General features: G+C 44.3%; 1 protein-coding gene across 2 annotated transcripts in view; it reads right to left on the reverse strand.

Annotated features, from left to right (window-relative positions):
* Positions 1-7,256: 7,256 nt before the first annotated feature.
* Positions 7,257-22,448, reverse strand: part of PDCL (phosducin like) — a 48,195-nt gene continuing 33,003 nt past the window's right edge. For both annotated transcript variants that reach the window (XM_089673549.1, XM_089673548.1), the window contains exons 2-4: positions 20,083-20,242; positions 14,879-15,060; positions 7,257-7,929 (exon numbers count right to left, since the gene is read on the reverse strand). In XM_089673549.1, the coding sequence (XP_089529675.1) occupies positions 7,378-7,929; positions 14,879-15,060; positions 20,083-20,236 (888 nt within the window). In that variant the 5' untranslated portion in view covers positions 20,237-20,242 and the 3' untranslated portion in view covers positions 7,257-7,377. The remainder of the gene's footprint in view (positions 7,930-14,878; positions 15,061-20,082; positions 20,243-22,448) is intronic.

A 22,448-nucleotide genomic window follows, 5' to 3' on the forward strand; every position in this document is an offset into this window, starting at 1 on the left:
GAGCGGAAAACACCACAGCAGGGGATTGATGTGAAGGGGCAGAGGACAAGAGGGTACCACAGTGGGGGGGGGGGAGGGGTGATGTGAAGGGTACAGAGGGCACTGCTATTGGGGGGGGGGGCAGAGGTTGAGTTGCAGAAAGTTACTGGACACATCTCTGATGGGAAAAATAACCGCTTGCCCTCCACCCTATAGTAGAACTACTGCTACAGGGCGGCACAGCTGTGCAAAATCACGTATATATACATGATTTTGCATCTTTGGGTAGGGGGCGCACGAGCGCCCTACCCGCACCACCAGCCGTGGCTGTCAATCACGGGGTCCCGGCCAGCAATTACACGCCTGCTGATTTCCGAGGATCTCCAACGGGGAGGAGGACCATTTTGTTTACTAACAGTTCTCCTCCCGGTCAGCTCGGGCACCCTGCACAACACAGCCATCCAGAACAGTGTGCTTACAGTGAAGCACACAGACTCCGACCCCTAGTTAAACACTCCCAGCACACAGTTAACCCTTTGATCGCTTCTCATGTTAACAACCTTCCTGCCCAGTGCCATTAGAACAGTGCCTTCCTGCCCATTAGTACAGTGTCAGTGCTTTTTTTTTTTTTTTAGCACTGATCACTGTATTGGTGTCACTGGGGATTTCAGTGACACCAAGTCAGTCCCCCCCCCCCCCCCCCCAGTATATATATATACGTGATTTGCATTTCTGGATAGTGGGCGCTCGTGCCCCACCCGAACTGCTACTGGCTGCTGGGTATGTCAATCACTGGATCCCGGCCTGGGACCTGATTACCGTCAGAGAGAGAAGAGATCTGTGTGTAAACAACACAGATCTCTCTCCAGTCAGCAAGATATGCTGCTTTATATCTCTCTGCACAGCACAGTGATACAAAGCAGCATGTCTCCCTAGTAAAACACACGCAGCACAGAGTTAACCCTTTGATTGCCCCAGATGTTAACCCCTTCCTGTCCAGTGCCATTAGTACAGTATCAGTGCTTATTAGAACTGATCACTGTATTGGTGTCAGTGGCAGTTAGTCAGTCCCCCCCCCCATTGTCAGAATGCCCACCGCAGTCCCGCTGTAAGTCGCTGATCGCCGCCATTACTAGTAGAAAAATTTTTTAAATTCCAATATATATACCGCCATTTGTAGACGCTATGAAATTCACGGAAACCAATTAAATTTACACATATTGGGATTTATTTTATTTTTTTAGCAAACACATGTAGCAGAATAAATTTTGGATTAAATGTATAAAATTTGATTTTTTTTTATTGGATATGTTTTATAGCAGAAAGTAAAAAAATGTTTTGCTTTTTTTTAAATTGTCTGTCTTTTTTTGTTCAGATGTGCAAAAAGTTAAAAAAACACAGAGGTGATTAACCACTTGCCTACCAGGCACTTATACCCCCTTCCTTACAAGGCCAATTTTCAGCTTTCAGCGCATGCCGCACTTTGATTGACAATTGCGCGGTCATGCAACATTGTACCCATATGAAATTTTGATCATTTTTTTCTCACAAATAGAGCTTTCTTTTGGTGGTATTTAATCGCCACTGGGCACTTTACTTTTTGCGCTATAAATTAAAAATTGCAAAAAATTTGAAAAAAAAAAAAGTTTGTTTCTATTATAAAATTTTTCAAACAGGTAATTTTTCTCCTTCACTGATGTGCATTGATGAGTCAGCACTGATGGGCACTGGTAGGCGGCACTGATGGGCACTGATAGGCAGCACTAAAGGGCACTGATAGGCAGTACTAATGAGGTGGCACGGATAGGCGGCACTGATAGACAGCACTAATGAGGTGTCACGGATAGGCGGCACTGATATGCAGCACTGATAGGTGACACTGATGATGGGTACTGATAGACGGCACTGACTGGCATCACTGCTGGGCACTGACTGGCAGCACTGACTGGCACAACCGCTGGGCACTGACTGGTGGCACTGACTAGCAGCACTGCTAGGCTGCACTGGTGGGTGGGCACAGGTGGGTGGCACTGGTGGGCACAGGTGGGTGGCACTGGTGGGCACCGGTGGGTGGCACTGGTGGGCACAGGTAGGTGGCACTTCTGGGCACAGGTGTGTGACACTACAGAGTGGCACAGGTGGGTGATCTGCTGGGCACAGGTGGGCGGAGCTAGTGGGCGCACTGCTGGGCACCGATCATCAGGGCACTGATTATCAGTGCCCTGATGATCGGTGCCGATCCCTGCTCTGACAACTGCCGGTTCTCGGCAGTACTTTCCTCACGATCTGACAGCGTGAGGAAAGTGCAGCCGAGAACCGGCACTTGCATTTCCCTGTGATCAGCGTGTCATTGGACACCGCTGATCACGTGGTAAAAGGCCGGTATGATTGGCCTTTTACCACATCTCGTGATCAGCTGTGTCCGTAGGACACAGCGATCACGGAGATCGCCGGGTGCGCGCCCCCTGGGAGAGCGCGTTCTAGGGGGACGTCATATGACGTCCACCCAGAACTGGCCGGCCGCAGTTTAGCCGTCATTCGGCTATCTGCGGTCGGCAGGTAGTTAAATACCACCAAAAGAAAGCTCTATTTGTGGAAAACCCCCTCATAAATTTCATTTATCTACAACGTTGCATGACTGCGCAATTTTCAGGTAAAGCAACGCAGCGGCATATCGCAAAAAATGGCCTGGTCAGGAAGGGGGTGGGGTGGGGTGGGGGGGGGGGGGTGGGGGTGGTAAATCCTCTGGAGGGCAAGTGGGTAAAAATTAAATATTCTTTGAAGTATCCAGTTTGCATCCTTAGTTACCTCCCACTTTGAGTACAAGCAAATCTCCAGCCAAAAACAACAAGATACAACGAGCAGCCCATTAAGAGATTAAATAAAAGCAAAGATAATTAAAATCAGAGATGTAAGGCAATGGACACAGCTGATCACATGATGTGGTAAAAGGTCAATCACAGCGGCCTTTTACCACGTGCTCAGCCGTGTCCAATAACAGAGATCACCCATAAATGCACTTGCCAGTTATCGGCTGCACTTTCCTTACGCTGTTACAGCGTGAGGAATGTACTGTCGATAACCGGCAATTGTCATTGGACGGATCGGCACCAATCATCAGGGCACTGTGTTTTTTAGGTATGCATATATATGCAGCCTCTCGACATTAAGGCCACCTACCGAGAGGCCGCATATATGTGTACAGCTGGTGGGAAGGAGTTAGGAACCACAAGCCGTCAGCTGCAATGGATGATGGTAGTTGTAGTCTATTTATTCACAGGAAACTGAATGAATGATGCGGCTGTGTGAGCGGAGCCATGAATGACTGCGCGGTTTCCAAATTGTGACAGTGGGTACGGAGGGGAAAATCCCCCGCCCACTGTCATGGGGATGGGGAGGGATTCAAAGGAGAGGATGCAGATGCTGGAACATTTACCACCCTATAAACAGAAATACTGCTACAGGGCGGCACGGGTGCGCAAAATCCTGTGTGTGTGTGATTTTGCATTTCCGGGCAGGGCGCATGCTGCACCTCCATACACAGCCATTGCTGTCAATCACCGAGTCCCGGCCGGTAATTACTTGCCAGCGCCTGGTGATTTCCAAGGATCTCCGACAGGGAGGAGGACTGTTTTTTTTACCAACAGTTCTCCTCCCTGTCAGCTCGGGCACACTGCACAACACGGCCATCCACAGCAGCGTGGTTACACTAAAGGACAGACACCGCCCCCTAGTAAAACACTCCCAGCACACAGTTAACCCTTTGATCGCCCCTCACGTTAACCCCTTCAAGCCCAGTGCTATTAGTACAGCATCAGTGCAGTTTTTTTAGCACTGATCACTGTATTGGTGTCACTGGGGATTTCAGTGACACCAAGTCAGTCCCCCCCAGTGTCAGAATGTCTGCTGCAGTCCTGCTATAAGTCGCTGATCGCCGCCATTACTATTAAAAATAGAAAATTTAAAAAAAATCCCAGTATCTTTACCGCCATTTGTAAACACTAATTTTCATGTAAACCAATTAATTTACACATATCGGGATTTTTTTTTTATTTATTTTTTTTAGCAAAGACACGGAGCAGAATACATTTTGGCCTAAATTTATGACGAAATTAGATTTTTAAATTTTTTTACTTTACATGTTTAATAGCAAAACGTCAAAAGTATTGTTTTTCTCAAAATTATTTTTTTTGGGGGGGGGGTTTAGCGCACAAAATAAAAACCGCACAGGCGATCAAATACCACCGAACGAAAGCTCAATTTGTGGGGAAAAAATTTCATTTGGGTGCAGCGTTGCATGACCGCAAAATTGTCAAGTAAAGTAACGCAGCGCCATAACGCAAAAAATGGCCTGGTCAGGGGGGGGAATCCTCAGAAGGCAAGGGGTTAAAGCAGAATTAAAGTGTTACTAAACTAAAAAAAATAAATATGTCATACCAGGGGCGGACTGACAACTCATGGGGTCCCCGGGCAATAGGGGATCATGGGGCCCCTGTGTCCTTGCTCAAACTCAAAAAAGCCTATGAAAAAGGTACCAGGGGCATCTCATGGGGCCCCCTACTGACCTCGGGCCCGCCTCAGTCCGCCCCTGTGTCATACTCACCTGCTCTGTGTATAGTGGTATTGCACAGAGCAGCCCCAATCCGCCTCTTCTCGGATCCCCCTGTGGCGGTCCTGGCTCCTCCTTTTCTTCACGTGCCCCCATAGCAAGCCGTTTGCTATGGAGGCACACAGTGTCTGCGCACTCCTGAACCGAGTGTCTATGCAGCTGCGTGTCTTGGCACCTGCTGCTGTCAATCAAAATGCAGTAAAAAAGGAAGTAGGGGGTGGGGCTAAGTGTGCAGGGGCCAATGGCCCCTGCTGCTGCTCGAGTCCTATGTGAAGAGGAAGAGAGGGGAGAAGAGATGCAGCCGTGCACAGCGCTGGATCTAGTCTCCCTTCTTTTCCTCTTCACACAGGGAAGGGGGAAGACTGAGAAATAGAAAAAGTTTGTTATATTAACGCAAGGAATGCACAAAGGTTTAAAAAAAAAAAAAAAAAAAAACATTTTTAGCGTATCACTTTAACACATAGGTCGAAATTCAACCGATTTTTCCTCCGAAAATTGGACCTAAGAATAATCGGCCAATTTTCGCTCTGTTAGTGGGTCAGTGGCACCGGCCAATTTTTGTGGTTCCTCCCCTTTTCGGTGATCGGCGATGTTGGAAAATTCGTGAAAAACGACCGATTTTCGACTCAATGATGGTCAAATCGTATTTCAATTGTTTTTCCATAAAAAGAATATGTGCATGAGGAAGGAACAAAAGTTTTGCCTGCTTTATGGGGTGAACTTTATGACTTGGTCGGCCGATCCTCATTGATGGCAACCATGGGATTACCGGGCGAAAGACGTTTTTGATTTTCGGACGAAAAATCGTTCGGAATTTGAACCATGTATGTCCTGCATAAAGGCAAAACTTCACCTGTACCAGAAAACTGTCGTCGCAAGTATGGGAATGTCTATACATAAAATCTGTGCAGCTTTGGTGGAAGTTGGATAATGCCCTTTGCTGTAGATACAGGCCATTTACATACCTCCTGAAGCTGGCATGGCCACAGCTGTTGCTCCCAATTTGATATCCGCCTCAAACATAGACAGCGTGTATTCGAAGACCTGCAGGGAAGTCAAATAGGGAGTGTCCCAAATGACGTGATTGGGACTGTCTGCCAGCGATGCACAGAACACCAGTGTATCCCCATGCAGGCAAACATGCCCTCATATGGGGCCCCGTGTGATCGAGACCTAAAAAGACGATAGTTAACCACTTCCTGTCCGGCCCATGTACATAAACGGCCAGACGGGAGCAGTGCAGGAGCGGGTTGCCATTTATAAACGTCCTCCCGCATTCCCTGCCTGTGTACGCTCCCTGGGAACAACGATCATTGTACGGGACTTCTGTGTGAGCTCCCAATCATGTGATCACTGATTGGCCAATCAGTGATCACATGCAGAGTAGTAAGCAAAATGTCACTTCTGACATCATTGCTTACTACATGTGAAATCTGTGAATGATCACAGACATCACATGGTACAGGGCTATTCACAACAGCCTTGTACCATGTGACAAGCTGTGACCAATCACAGCTCTCACAGTATTTCTCAATGGCTGCAAGAACTCAGCCAGAGAGAAGGAGAAATTATTGCTTTTACAGCCTTTATGGGTGTAAAAGCAATCAGTGTAAAAAAAAATTTCATCACCCCCCATAAGTAGTACAGTGTCACTATGGTGATACTGTACTGCTAGGGTGACAGTATGTTAAAAAAAAACAACATAAAATAAAAATAAAAAAGACATTTTTGAAAAATTATACATTTTTGGTTATAAACTAATTTTGGGGGTTTTTTTTCACTAAAAAGATAGATGAATACATATTGGCCAAGATTTATGAAGAAAGATTATTAATTTGCAAAATTTTATAAGAAAAACACTTTTTTTTTCAAAATTTTTGGACTTCATTTATATAGCAAAAAAATAAAAATCCCAGTGGTAAATAAATACCACCAAAATAAAGTTTTATCTGTCTAAAAAAAATGCTAAAAAATGCATATGGGTCCAGTGTTGCATGACCGTGCAATTGTCATTCAAAGTGTGATAGCGCTGAAAGCTGAAAATTGGCCTGGACAGGAAGGGGGTGAAAGTGTCCGGACTGGAAGGGGGTGAAAGTGTCCAGACTGGAAGGGGGTGAAAGTGTCCAGACTGGAAGGGGGTGAAAGTGTCCGGACTGGAAGGGGGTGAAAGTGTCCGGACTGGAAGGGGGTGAAAGTGTCCGGACTGGAAGGGGGTGAAAGTGTCCGGACTGGAAGGGGGTGAAAGTGTCCGGACTGGAAGGGGGTGAAAGTGTCCGGACTGGAAGGGGGTGAAAGTGTCCGGACTGGAAGGGGGTGAAAGTGTCCGGACTGGAAGGGGGTGAAAGTGTCCGGACTGGAAGGGGGTGAAAGTGTCCGGACTGGAAGGGGGTGAAAGTGTCCGGACTGGAAGGGGGTGAAAGTGTCCGGACTGGAAGGGGGTGAAAGTGTCCAGACTGGAAGGGGGTGAAAGTGTCCAGACTGGAAGGGGGTGAAAGTGTCCAGACTGGAAGGGGGTGAAAGTGTCCGGACTGGAAGGGGGTGAAAGTGTCCGGACTGGAAGTGGTTAATGCATAGCAGTGAAACACCTTGAGGCATTAGAACCACTTTAACAAACAAAAAAAAAGAAGAAAAAAAACAACACATAATAATAAAACAAAACACAGACAACTTATCCTAAAGCAGGTTCTGTTTTATTTTACCAAATAAACTATTACAAATTAAATAACATGTAAAACAAGAGCCTCTATGTACATCTCCAGATACATCATCACACAATGGGGCGGCGCTCGTCAGTCTATTTCTAAGTCGCTGTCGTCGCTGTCATAGCACTGAACGGCCGGATGGCGAATCACAGAGCGCGTCAGGTCCTTCTCGGGTAACAGGCTGTACTCCTTCAAATACGCTTCCAGGTCGACGGCAAAGAAGTCGTCCCCGAGTTGATCCGTTATTCGAACGAAATTGCCCATCAGCAGTCCTGATCTGTACACCAGGAAGGCCGGGAGCGCTTTCTCGGTGAATTTGCTGCTCGTGCCCAATAGGGAACTCTTCACTCTGCAGAACTTGACTCCGGGGTACTCGGCCGCCAGGCAGATAATGCTGCCGTTCGCTGCCTCCGCCCCGGGGATGTCGTCCTCGTATATCAGGATGATCACCAGAATATTTTGCTCTTCTTTATCGATGATGTCCAGGAATTCCTCCGCGCTGTTGATGTCAACCACCACCTTGAAGAGCTGCGAGTGGCTCAGCTGTTTCTTCATCTCCTCGATCCTCTGCTTCCTGTACTTCTGAAGGAACTCCTCGTCTTCTTCCTCATTCATCATGTTGTACTCTTGCATCGTCATCTAGAAAGGGGAAAAAAGAAACAATACATAGAAAATCGCCAAGAACTGATACTTGGGTTGGAGGATAGCACAGTGGAAAGCAAAAAAAAAAAAAAAATCTGTAGGCTATCCCAGTAGGATAACCCCTCCTAGTATTAAGCTGGCAGTATATCCCAGAAGGGCTTCCCCTGTCCCTCAATGGAACAGAAAAATCCTATTTCCTTTCTTGTCCTTTAACCCTTTCGCTGCCAGGTCTGTACATCATACACACCTGACAGCGGGGGAGGGTGTTTACACACAATCAGGTAGCTGCAGCCACCAGGATTGTGTGTAAAATTGATAGGCAGACTCCTACCTGTAAGGTGGACACGGTCAGATGGCCGTACTATCGCCGGATTGCTTCCACAACCCCCAGTAACGTGTTGTGCGTTCCCACCATGTATTCCGGGCTCCGCTTGCCCATCTGCAGGCCTGGGGCCAACATGGCGGGTGCTGACAGGTGGAGGGGAGAGAGGAGAGCGGACACACGTGGGGTCCTCCCCTGTGACCTGGAAAGGGATGTGTATTACATCACTTCCAGGACACCGCTGTCACTTTCCCCAGTTAGAATAGCCGGGGAGGAATGTATTGCAATGCGATCTGCATTGCAATACATCCAGTGGAGCCCAGAAGAGACATTTTAGACCCCTCATGTCTCATTAAAGAGAACCGGTCACCTAAAAATCATCACATAGGGGGACTTTGTGTCCCCTATGTGGCTGAAAAAAAAAAACTTAAGTAAAAAAAACAATGAAGTTACACCCAAGCACATAACATCCTCCCCCCCCAAAAAATATTGAGGACCCCCCACCCCCACATATATGCATATACAAACGTAAACACCGGGGTGTCTGTGTAAAAACATTGATTTATCGCCACGCATGCCGGAGTGAGAGCAATAATTTAAGCACCAGACCTCCTCTATAAAGATAAATTGATGATCTATAGGGGCTTTCAAAGTGTCTCCTATAGAAAATATACAGTACTGAAGTTTGTTGCCATTTTACAAGGGCACACAAATTTAAGGTTTGACATGTTGGGTATCTATTTACTCGCACAACCTCGTCTTTTATATTTTACCCAAATTTGGGTAATTTATTGCGTTTGTTTGCCCTAAAATTCATGGTAGTATATTTTTTGAACTGAAATTTACCTTTATGGTAATATTGTGTGACATAAAAAATTGGAACTACCGCTATTTTATTCCCTAGGGTCTCTGCTTTCAGAAAATATATCCTGTTTGGGGCTTTGGTGTCACCTTCAGGCCTAAAATTCATTTTTGTAAACATGCATGCAAAAACAGCCCTGGCAGCGACAGGGCTAAAGGACTGCAAGAAGTCGGGACATCAAAAAGGCAGTCTAGCTGATGGATGGCAAATAGCAAACAAATACCAACAGCTCCAACATGAACAAAAACTGGGCACTGCCTGCAGCTCAAGAGGTGCCTGAAGAACCAATGCCCAAAGCTGGTATCAGATGAGGCCCCCACCCCGGCTTAGTAATATGAACCAACTGACCAGTAATATGACCAACTGTGAACAATGAGAAACGGCAGAAAAAGAGGACGTGTGAGGTGCAGGTACGGCTCCCAAGGATGCACCAATCCAGGCGCACTGCTTCTATTTTGGCATTAGAAGGAAAAGAGGTGATGATTAAAAACATCTAAAATAAATAAATAAAAATAGTTGGCTAAGAGGAGGACAATAGGTCCATCGTCTTAACCACTTCCCGTCCGACCCATGTATATAAACGGCCGGAAGGTGGCAGTGCAGGGTCGGGTGGCCGTTTATAAACGGCCTCCCCACCCCCTGCTTGTGCACGCTCCCTGGGAGAGCGCACAGCACCGCGATCCGGTGCCTGCTGTGTCTTCCGGACACGGTGGAACACCGATCGTTGTACGGGATCTCTGTGCGAAGTCTCGATCATGTAATCACTGATTGGCCAATCAGTGATCACATGCAGATTAGTAAGCAAGATGTCACTTCCTGACATCATTGCTTACTACGTGTGAAATCTGTGAATGATCACAGAGATCACATGGTACAGGGCTATTCACAACAGCCTTGAACCATGTGACAAGCTGTGACCAATCGCAGCTCACACAGTAGTTCTCAATGGCTGCAGGAATGCAGACAGAGAGAAAGAGAAATGATTGCTTTTACAGCCTTTATGGGTGTAAAAGCAGTCACTGTACAAAAAAAAAAAAAAAAATCTTCATCACCCCCAAGTAATATAGTGTCACCATGGTGACACTGTACTGCTAGGGTGACAGTATGTGAAATACAAAAAAAAACAAAGAATATAAAAAAAAAAAGGAAAAAAAAATTTTTGAAAAATTATTTTTGGTTATAAACTAATTTGGGTTATTTTGTTTTTGCTAAAAAGATAACTGAATAAATTTTGGCCAAGATTTATGAAGAAAGATTATTTGTTTGCAACATTTTATAAGAAAAACCCTTTTCAAAATTTTTGGACTTTTTCATTTACATAGCAAAAAAAATAAAAATCCCAGCGGTGAATAAATACCACCAAAATAAAGTTTTATCTGTCTCAAAAAAATGCTAAAAAATTCATATGGGTACAGTGTTGCATGACTGCGCAACTGTCATTCAAAGTGTGATAGCGCTGAAAGCTGAAAATTGGTCTGGACTGGAAGGGGGGGAAAGTGTCCGGACAGGAAGGGGGGGAAAGTGTCCGAACTGGAAGGGGGTGAAAGTGTCCGGACAGGAAGGGGGGGAAAGTGTCCGGACAGGAAGGGGGGGAAAGTGTCCGGACAGGAAGGGGGGGAAAGTGTCCGAACTGGAAGTGGTTAATATACTATGTACTATATCATATTTATTTTACATTATTTTTGACTTTGTTGTATTTGGAATCATAGTGCTGGCAGCTTTTCTCTACCCTAGCGCAGTGTTATTTTCCTTGTTTATGACCTTAATACACTAGCAAAAAACAGAGGACTCATGAAGTGGGGTAGGGATGTATGAGGGGACGCACAGGGGGGTGTGTCCTAAGCATTGCCAGTGTCCAATCACCTGAAGGTAGGAGCATATAGCCCAGGGTCGATGGAAACCAAGACTGTGTCCTGTACCATTGATATTAAAAGTAGATATAAAGCTTAAACATTTTTACCTTAAAGCACGGGTATCAAACTGGCGGCCCTCCAGCTGTTGCCAAACTACAAGTCCCATGAGGCATTGCAAGACTGGCAGTTACAAGCATGACTCCCAAAGGCAGAGGCATGATGGGACTTGTAGTTTCGCACCAGCTGGAGGGCCGCCAGTTTGACACCCCTGCCTTAATGTATTCCTTGCATTAACCACTACAGGACCGCCTGCCCGCAATGTACTGTGGACGGGCGGCTCGTACAGGCACAGCGACATACCTGTAGGCTCTTCCAGGTTCGGGGCTCGTGTGCACCCCCACCCGCCAGCTCCTCTGTGATCAAATACAGCTGGAGTCTGTCAGCAGGTCCTAGCCAAGGATTCATTGGCAGAATCTGCTGATTGGCAGCTTTGTCCAATCACAGCCCACAATCCTGTGTTGACAATCAACACAGTGCTACATACAGGGGGAGTGATCTCTTTGTTTCTTCTCCTTGCAAAGCAGGAAGAAGAAACAAACAGATATTTAGTAAAAAGCAGCACATATTAATCTTTGTTAGGCACACACTTAACCCCTTGATTACCCCGAGATGTTAATCCCTTCCCAGCCAGTGTCATTAGTACAGTGACAGTGTATAGTATTATCCCTGTATTAGTGTCACTTCGGTTAGTCAATTACCACCCAGTGTCAGATTGCCCACCGCACTCAATCACAGTCTCATTCATATATATATATATATATATATATATATATATATATATATATATATATATATATATATACATACATACATACATATACACACACAGGGTGCAGCAACATGACTTCCTGTTTTCGAAACTGTGTAAAACAGAACTTTAGATATGTACCTACATTATTAAAAGGCAATAAAAACAATTCTGATTCATAAAATGGGTTTTATTGCGTTTTGAAAAAAAGGGAGAGACAGAGACAGAGACAGAGACAGAGACAGAGAGAGAGAGAGAGAGAGAGAGAGAGAGAGAGAGAGAGTCTCTATCTATATACATATACACACACACACACATATATATATATATATATATTAAAAAAATTGGGATATTTTGTTACCAAAGGCATTTAGAAGAATACATTTTGGCCTAAATTTAAGCATTTGATTTTACTGGATAATTTTTATAGCAGAAAGCAAAAATATTTTTTTTAAAAATGTTTGGTCTTTTATATAATTAAAAAAAAATTAAAGGGGAGTTCCATCCAAAAGCGGAAGCTCCACTTGTTTGCCTGCTCTCCCCCCTCCATATCTGGCACCTTTTGGGGGGGGTACCTGGTATTGACAGGCACCCGCTCCCACTTCTGGCTCAGTTCGCCGCTGCAAAGTGAGCCAGAAGTTCGGCCCCCACCTTCCTCCCGCAGTCTCCTGGGAACCTTTCAGGTCCCAGAAGACTGCCAGACCACTCATGACGCGCAGCGCGACCCGCTGGAACTCCACTTTAAATATCACAAAAACAAAGCTCTATTTGTGTGAAAAAAGATAAAAATTTCATTTGGGTCCAGCGTTGCATGACTGTGCAGTCGCCAGTTAAAAGTAGCACAGCACTGAATAGCAAAAAATGAGGGCAAGTGGTTAAAGAGTAACTCCACTTTTGCTGAGAACTACCCCCCCCCCCCCCCCCCCCAGGTGATCTATGTACATTGCAGGGAGGATTTTAACAAACTTTGTTGCAGATTCCTACCTTTTGTTATTCCAAAGAAATTGCTGTTTGTTTGTCTGTGTCCATGTGTAGAGTGAATCTGTATGGGAGTGGTTTTATAACTCAATCAGCTGCTGCACCTGCAGGGCTCTAATAAAGAAACTGACAGGGTCAGCATCCCTTTAGATGTGATTTTCCTTTGGAATGACATTTTTGTTGCAGGGGATGCCAAAAATATGACATATTTTATTGCAGACTTCTGGGAAAAATTAGTGAGCCAATCACACAAGCAGGAAATAACATATCTTGGGGGGGGGGGGGGCGCTCTGTATACCATCTGTGTACAGAACGCCCCAGGTAGCCAAATTTCATTGCATTGTACAGAAAATCACAGCGGCTGCAGATTGAAAAGGAAAGGTCATTTTTAATAACATTCAATTGCAATACGACTTGTGTCGCAATTGTGTATGTGTGATTATTTATTTATTTTTGCTAATTCATTTCCCATGAAAGTGGAGTTACCCTTTAAGCTGTGTTTTAACCGCTTCCCCTCCAGAGGATTCCCCCCCCCCCTCCCCTTTCCTGGCCAGGCCATTTTTTGCTATACGGCGCTGCGTTACTTTAACTGATAATTGCGCAGTCATACAACGCTGCACCCAAATGAAATTTCTGGAATTTGTTTCCAACAAATAGAGCTTTCCTTCGATGGTATTTGATCACCTCTGTGGTTTTTTATTTTTTGCGCTATAAACAAAAAAATACTGACAATTTTGAAAAAAAAAAAAAAACCTTAAAAACCAATATTTTTGACCTTTTTTGCTGTAAAACATATCTAGTAAAAAAGTTTAAAAAATCAAATTTCGACTTAAATTTAGACCAAAATGTATTCTGCTACATGTGTTCGCTAAAAAAAAAAAAAATCCCAATACGTGTAAATTAATTGGTTTACGTGAAAGTTATAGCATTTACAAATGGCGGTATATATACTTGAATTTTTAGTTTTATTATACTAGTAATGGCGGCGATCAGCGACTTATAGCAGGACTGCGGCAGGCATTCTGACACTGGGGGGGGGGGTAAACTGACTGAGTGCCACTGACAACCCCAGTGACACTAATACAGTGATCAGTGCTAATAAAAAGCACTGACACTGTACTAATGGCACTGGGCAGGAAGGGGTTAACGTCTGGGGCGATCAAAGGGTTAACTGTGTGCTGTGTGTGTTTTACTAGGGAGACATGGTGCTGTGCAGAGAAATACAAAGCAGCATGTCCTTGCTGACAGGAGAGACTTGTGTTGTTTACACCCAGTTGTCTCACCTGTCAGCTGTTCCCGACGATCGCCAGGTTGCGGCCAGTGATATCGCCAGGGACAGCTGACAGGTGAGACACCTGTATGTAAACAACACAGGTCTCTCTCCTGTCAGCAAGGACATGCTGCTTTGTATTTCTCTGCACAGCATGACTAGCAGCGTGGGTAGGGCGGTGCGAATGTGCACGCGCCCCCTACCCGGATATGCATATGTGATTTTGCGCAGCCCTGCAGCAGTACTTCTAGTATAGGGTGACGGGCAAGCGGTTAAACACCATTTGGTGAGGGAATATGCATATCCAGATAGGGGGTGCACCGCCCTAACCGCGCCGCTAGACATGCTGTGCAGAGAAATACAAAGCAGCATGTCCTTGCTGACAAGAGAGAGACCTGTGTTGTTTACACACAGGTGTGTCACCTGTCAGCAAGGACATGCTGCTTTGTATTTCTCTGCACAGCATGTCTAGCGGCGCGGGTAGGGCGGTGCGTGCGTGCCCCCTACTCGTATATGCATATGAGATTTCACGCAGCCTTGCCGCCCCGTAGCAGTACTTCTAATACAGGGCGGCAGGCAAGCAGTTAAACACCAATTGCATCATTTGGCGAGGGAAGTGCGTATGTCTTCTGGGAGTATTATTACACACACGTTGGGACTGAACATGAGAAGTGCTGCTTCATATACTGGACAGACTAATACCATCTGTGTTCAATACTTCAATAAAAAAATGTATCCTCAATTACAGAAGGAAAAAAAAGAAAAAGTAGAACCTTGAGCCAAGATCTGAATCCAATTATCCACCTGAGTAAGCAGAGCCGGCAGCGCCTCATAAAGCGCTGTCATGCGTTACCTTGCCGTGCAGCTTCTCCTCCAGCTCTTTCTGCTTCTGTTTGTCCTTCTCTTCATCCAGATGAGATTTACAAGTCATTGAAAGCTTCTTAATGAGCTGTTCCATCTCCCTGCGCTGCTCCGCGTTCTGCTCAGTCTCCATCTGCTTATACCGCCGCCAGTCATTAATGACACCTTTCGGACCTACAGAATCAAATGGAACAAACCTCTTAATAAGCAGAAAACTGGAGGAAATTGCATTTTTTTGCAGTTTTTATGAACAAAATAGCTGAACCGTTGCAAAGATGTTTTTTTAGCAGGAAATCTTTCATTTATGTGTGAAATTGATATTCCCATATGGGTTTGAAAAACAAAAGGCTGGGTGGGTTCATAAATGCACTAAAAAAACAAAACTGCCTATTAACCACTTCCTGTCCGGACACTTTCACCCCCTTCCTTCCAGGCCAATTCTCAGCTTTCAGTGCTATCACACTTTGAATGACAATTGTGCGGTCATGCAATACTGTACCCATATGAATTTTTTACCATTTTTTTGAGACAGATAAAGCTTTATTTTGGTGGTAGTTATTCACCGCTGGGATTTTTATTTTTTTGCTATGTAAATGAAAAGTCCAAAAATTTTGAAAAAAAGTGTTTTTTTTATAAAATTTTGCAAATAAATAATATTTCATCATAAATCTCGACCAAAATGTATTCCGTTATATTTTTAGAAAAAAATAAATAAGCCAAATTAGTTTATAACCAAAAATTATAATTTTTAAATTTTTTTTTACATTTTTATATTATTATTTATGTTTTTTTTTTTACATACTGTCACCCTAGCAGTACAGTGTCACCATGGTGACACTGTACTACTTGTGGGGAGTGATGAAGATTTTTTTTTTTTTTTTTTTTTTTTTACAGTGATTGCTTTTACACCCATATAGGATGTAAAAGCAATCATTTCTCTTTCTCTCTGTCTGCATTCTTGCAGCCATTGAGAAATACTGAGTGAGCTGTGATTGGTCACACCTTGTCACATATTACAAGGTTGTTGTGAATAGCCTTGTACCATGTGACCTCTGTGATCATTCACAGATTTCACACATAGTAAGCAATGATGTCACAAGTGACATCTTGCTTACTACTTTGCATGTGATCACTGATTGGCCAATCAGTGATCACATGATCGGGACCCAGGTCCAGTCCGACGATCAGTGTTTCACTGTGTCTGGAGGACACAGTGGACACTGGATTGCGGTGCAGAGCGCTCCCAGGGAGCGCGCACAGCTAGCAAAAGCGGGTGCCATTTATGAACGGCAACCCGCCCCTGGAGTGCCACCGCCCTGCCGTTTATAAACAGCAGGTGGATGGCAAGTGGTTAATCCCCAATTATGTAATAACTAAATCCCACATCCTATTTAGAGATGGATCACAGCACACAGACATATACCAGAACAAAGCCATTATTAATAGTGGTGCGCCGAAATGAAAACTCTGGTGCCAAAACCAAAAATTCAAAATTAAACCGCAATGGGAAGTTTTTAAAAACGAATATATAGTTTTTGAAAAAAAAAATACACTTTGATTTTAAAAAAAAAACAATATATACCCCAATTTTGTTGTAAAATAGGAATGAGGATGTTACGGCGAGTAAATGGATACCCAACATGTCACGCTTTAAAATTGCACACGCTCGTGGAATGCCGTGAAACTGCGGTACTTAAAAATCTCCATGGGTGATGCTTGAAAAATTTTCACAGGTTAGCAGTGTAAGGTTACAGAGGAGGTCTAGTGCGAGAATTATTGCTCTTGCTCCGAAGTTCGTGGCGATGCCTCACATGTGTGGTTTGAACACTATTTACACATGTGGGCATGGCCTACGTATGCGTTCACCACTACGTGCGAACACAGGGGGGACGGGTCACTTTAAATTTTTTTTAAAAAATTTGTTTTTTCTTTTTGCACTGTTCCTTTTTTAATTTTAATCACGTTTATTATTATCACAAGGAATGCATGCATCCCTTGTGATAGAAATAATTTGTCACAGGTCCTCTTTATGGAGAGGTATGGGGTCAATTATTTAAAAATAAATAAATAAATAAAAAAAGTTTAAAGTGCCCCTATCGCCCCTATAGTGGTGAACGCATACGTAGGCCATGCCCACATATGTAAACGGTGTTCAAACCACACACGTGAGGTATCGCCACGCACTTCGGAGCAAGAGCAATAATTCTCGCACTAGACCTCCTCTGTAACCTTACACTGCTAACCTGTAGAAATTTTTCAAGCATCACCCATGGAGATTTTAAGTACCGCAGTTTTACGCCATTCCACGAGCGTGCGCAATTTTAAAGCGTGACATGTTGGGTATACATTTAGATTTATTTTTTATTTGTTTATTTCAGGTACTTATATAGCGCCGTCAATTTACGCAGCACTTTACATATATATTGTACATTCACATCAGTCCCTAACCCTCAAGGGGTGTACAGTCTAAGGTATATATCATTTTTTTCCACACAAATAGACCTTTATTTTGGTGGTATTTGATCATCACTGGGATTTTTTAATTTTTGCAATATAAATGAAAAAAGACCGAAAATATTTATTGATACTTGTTCTTGTTTAAAAAAAAAAAAAAAAAAAAGATCCCAGTAAGTGTATATTATTTGGTTTGCTTGAAAGGTATAGCGTCTACAAAACGGAAGTATATATACTGTCATTTTATTCATTTTTTTTTTTTTATATACTAGTATTGACGCCGATTAGCGACTTATAGTGGAACTGTTCTAGTACAGCAGGCATTCTGACACTAATTGACACTGGGTGGGAACTGACTAACTGCCACTGACACCTCCGGTGACACCAATACACTGATCAGTGCTAATAAAAAGCACTGACACTGAATGACACTGGGCAAGAAGGGGTTAACATCTGGGGTGATCAACGGGTTAACTGTGAGCCAGGGGGTGTTATTACTGTGTACTGTGTGGTGTTTTACTAGGGGATGTTTTGGCATTTATCTCCCTGTTTGCAGGGAGATAAAAACCGGCACATCCCCGCTGACAGTGTTTACACTCACAGATCTCTCTCCTGTAAGCTGCTCCGCCGATCGCCGAGTCTCGGCCATGAATCCCTAGTCAGGACCCGGTAATTGATACCTACAGGAGCCAATAACAGCGCGCGTAGGACGGCATGCACTACCCCACCCAGAAATGCAAAATCACGTAAATATGTGCGATTTTGTGCACAGCCCTGTAGTAGTTTTAAGGTTGGCCCTTACCAATGGCTCCCTCTGCTGTCTCTTAGCCAATGAGGAGGGGGAGAGAGCTGGGTGAGCCTCGGCTCTCGTGCACAGCACTGGATAGTGATCAGGTCAGTATTAACCATTTGCCGCCCGCCCTATGGCCGAATGGCGGGCGGCAAATGTCATCAGCGTGCCGGGTGGACGCCATATGGCGTCCTCCCGCACATGCGCAGATTGCGCTCCTGCAGAGCGGCGCGATCTGTAGGAGCGCAATCTGGCCGAATGGCGGGCGGCAAATGTTATCAGCGTTCCGGGTGGACGCCATATGGCGTCCTCCAGCACATGCGCAGATTGCGCTCCTGCAGAGCGGGGCGATCTGTCACCGGCCGTGTACCTCGGACACGGCCGATGACAGATCTGAGTATCAGCCCCGTTGCAGGTACCATGTGACCTGCTGTGAGCAATCACAGCAGGTCACATGACAGTTGTATACAATGGATGGCTTCATTCATGCCATCCATTGTATACTAGTGTCTAGCTGTGAATGGTCACAGCTAATCACATGCACATGTCATGTGATTAGCTGTGGCCAAATCACAGCTAAGCACAAAAAAAAGAAAAGAAAACCCTGAATGAATTGATGTCATTCAGGTAAATGCTTGCTTATAGCAAAGTAATTCTTTGCTATAAGCAAATTGTGTAAAAAAAAAAAAAATACTGATCACTTCCCCAAAGTAGTACAATGTTACTATGGTAACATTGTACTACTTTGGTCATAGTAAAATATAAAAAAAAAAATCTTAAACAAATAAAAAATATTTAAAAAAAAATAAAAATAAAAAAAATATATATATTTTTTTTTCATACTGTCACCAGTCAGTGTCCCTGATCACCGCCATGCCAGTTATATGATGACGCTGTACTGCACTGGTGACAATACGTAAAAAAAAAAAAAATAGTGAAACTAATATTTTTAATTTTTTAATTTTCCGAAAAATTATGACAAAAAAAAAAATACAACTTCAAAAAACTCGCCATGCCTCTTATGAAGTACGTCGGACTGTCTACTTTGCAAAAAGGGGTCATTTGGGGGATATCTGTACTGTCCTGACATTTGGGGGATATCTGTACTGTCCTAACATTTGGGGATATTTGTACTGTTCTGACATTTGGGGGATATCTGTACTGTCCTGACATTTGGGGGATATCTGTACTGTCCTGACATTTGGGGGGATATCTGTACTGTCCTGACATTTGGGGGATATCTGTCCTGTCCTGACATTTGGGGGATATCTGTCCTGTCATTTGGGGGATATCTGTACTGTCCTGACATTTGGGGGATATCTGTACTGTTCTGACATTCTTGGACCTCAAGAAATTAGATTGGCTGTCAGTACTTCAGGATTGATCAATATTCAGATCTATACCATAGTTTGTGAACTCTATAACTTTCCTACAAAATAAATAATACATCCTAATTTGGGTTATTTTCACCAAAGACATGGAGCAGAATACATCTCGGCCTAAATTTATGAAGAACAATTATTTATTTGCAAACTTTTATAACAGAAACAAAGAAAAACTTTTTTTTTTCAAAATTTTTGGTCTTTTTTTGTTAATTTAGCAAAAAATAAAAACCCCAGCGGTGATTAAATACCACCAAAAAAAAGCTCTAGTTGTGTGAAGAAAATTATAAAATTTTAGTTTGGGTACAATGTTGTATGACCGCGCAATTGTCATTCAAAGTGTGAGAGCGCTGAAACATGAAAAATAGCCTGGGCAGGAAGGGGGAAAATTGGCCGGTATTGAATTGGTTAAGGGTGGCAGAGGGAGGGGCGGAAAAAAAAAAAAAAAAAGGAATCGCACACTGAAGGTTTTTTTTCCATCATGCACAAAGGTAAAAAACGTTCAGTCTTTACAGGCACTTGAATTCTGATTTAACAGATCGAAAGCTAACCCCCCAATGAAGAGGTTACCTGTATTAATGGCTCCTTCTTCTTTGCTCCCCTCAGATTCTCTGACCGAGCCTTGCCGCACTTTCCGATCCTGATCGCTGTCCTCGTCATCGCTGCTGCTGCTGTAGTAGTATTGACACTTTTCTCCCAACAGCTTATCGTCCAGGGTTGTCATTGTGTCCTAAATGTAGGCAATGAAGATTACGTCACCACATCATTTATTTCATTCATTTATTTTAACAGGTACATTTCCAATGAGCTTTTTTCCTTGTTAGCCGCTTCCCGTCCGCCGTATAGCAGATATACTGTACAGGACGGCACGGGTGCACAAAGTCCGTATATATACGTGATTTCGCACTTCCAGGTAGGGGGCGTGCGTGCGCCCTACCCGCAGCTGTGGTGTCAATCATTGAGTCCCGGACGGAAATTACTCGCCGGTGCCCGGTGATTTCCGAGGATCTCCGACGGGGAGGAGGACTGTTTTGTTTACTAACAGTTCTCCTCCGTCAGCTCGAGCACCCTGCACAACACAGCCATCCAGAGCAGTGTGCTTACAGTGAAGCACCAACACACCGCCCCCTAGTCAAACTCTCCCAGCACACAGTTAACCCTTTGATCACCCCTCATGTTAACCCCTTCCTGCAAAGGGCCATTGGATAGCCAACGGGGAGGAGGACTATTTTGTTTACTAACAGTCATCCTCCCTGTCAGCTGGGGTACACTGCTGTGGATGGTTGTGCAGATATTTATTTTAACCGCTAGCCTACAGGGCACTTATACCCCCCTTCCTGCCCAGGCCAATTTCCAGCTTTCAGCGCTGTTGCACTTTGAATGACAATTGATTGGACACAGCTGATCACATGACCGAGTTGACATCTTCGGCTCTTTCCGTGAACGGTGATCCGCTGTGTCCGAGGGACACAGCGCACCGCCGATTGCCACGCTGCACGCTCCCTGAGACGCGCATGCGCAGTGAGAATGGGAGGATGTCATATGACGTCCTCTCAGAACGAGAGAACCACCTTGCGTCCATCATATTACTATATGGCAGGTGGGAGGTGGTTAATAAAATGCCTTTGGATTAAACATCTATGATAAAAATAAAAAAAAAATCCAATTTAAATTAAAAAATCCGATTTGTTTTTAAAAATCATTGATTTTTATCCACCCTGGTCTCAGCCAATGAGGAAGAAGAGTCCCCGGAGAGGCGCTGCTCCCGTTCATATGGCTGGATCGGAGGGGTTTAGGTAATCATTTGGGGGGGTGGAACGAGCTGCACACAGAAGCCATTTTACCTTCGTGAATAGAATGCACAAAGGTAAAACCCGTGAGCCTTTTCAACCACTTTAATGTCCCTTTAAATAGTTTGTTTGGGCCAAGCTTCACTAACAGGGGAGCTTTGTGTGAACTGTATACACTCACCAGCCTCTTTATTAGGTCCACCTGTTCAATTGATTGGTAACACAAATTGCTAATCAGCCAATCACATGGCAACAATTCAATGCCTTTAGGCATCTAGATGTGGTGAAGACGACTCGCTGAAGTCAAAACCGAGCATCAGAAAGGGGATTTAAGTGACTTTGAACATGGCATGGTTGTTGGTGTCAGACAGTCTGGTCTGAGAGTTTCAAAAACTGCTGATCTACATGGATTTTCACGTACAACCATCACTAGAATTTACAGAGAATGGTCCGAAAAAGAGAAAATATCCAGTGAGTGGCAGTTGTGTGGAAGAAAATGCCTTGTTGAGGTCAGAGAATGGGCAGACTGGCTGGAGATGATAGAAAGGCAACAGTAACTCAAATAACCCCTCATTACAACCGAGGTATGCAGAATACCATGTCTGAAGGCACGACACGTCCAACCTTGAAGCAGATGGGCTACAGCAGCAGAAGACCACACCGGGTGCCACTCCTGTCAGCTAAGAACTGGAAACGGATGCTACAATTCGCACAGGCTCACCAAAACTGGACTATAGAAGATTGGAAAACCGTTGCCTGGTGTGATGAGTCTGGATTTCAGCTGCGACATTCAGATGGTGGGGTCGGAATTTGGCGTAAACAACATGAAAGCATGGATCCATCCTGCCTTGTATCAACGGTTCATGGATGTGCAGCCGACAAATCTGCAGCAACTGTGTGATTCTATCATGTCAATATGAACCAGAATCTCTGAGGTGCTTCCAACACCTTGTTGAATCCATGCCACGAAGAATGGCAAAAGGGGGTCCAACCTGGTACTAACAAGGTGTACATAATAAAGTGGCCGGTGAGCGCAGTATATAGCCGTGCAATGGGAACTTCCCGTCTCAGCCATTCACAGGAAGTCTTGTATTCTATAAATACATACAAGGTCTCCTCTGATTGGTGGAGGTGGAGATCATGACA

Source organism: Staurois parvus, unplaced genomic scaffold (genome assembly GCF_062004578.1).
Source record: "Staurois parvus isolate SC_StPar_1 unplaced genomic scaffold, SC_StPar_1.0 ptg000140l, whole genome shotgun sequence".
Lineage (NCBI taxonomy): Eukaryota > Metazoa > Chordata > Amphibia > Anura > Ranidae > Staurois > Staurois parvus.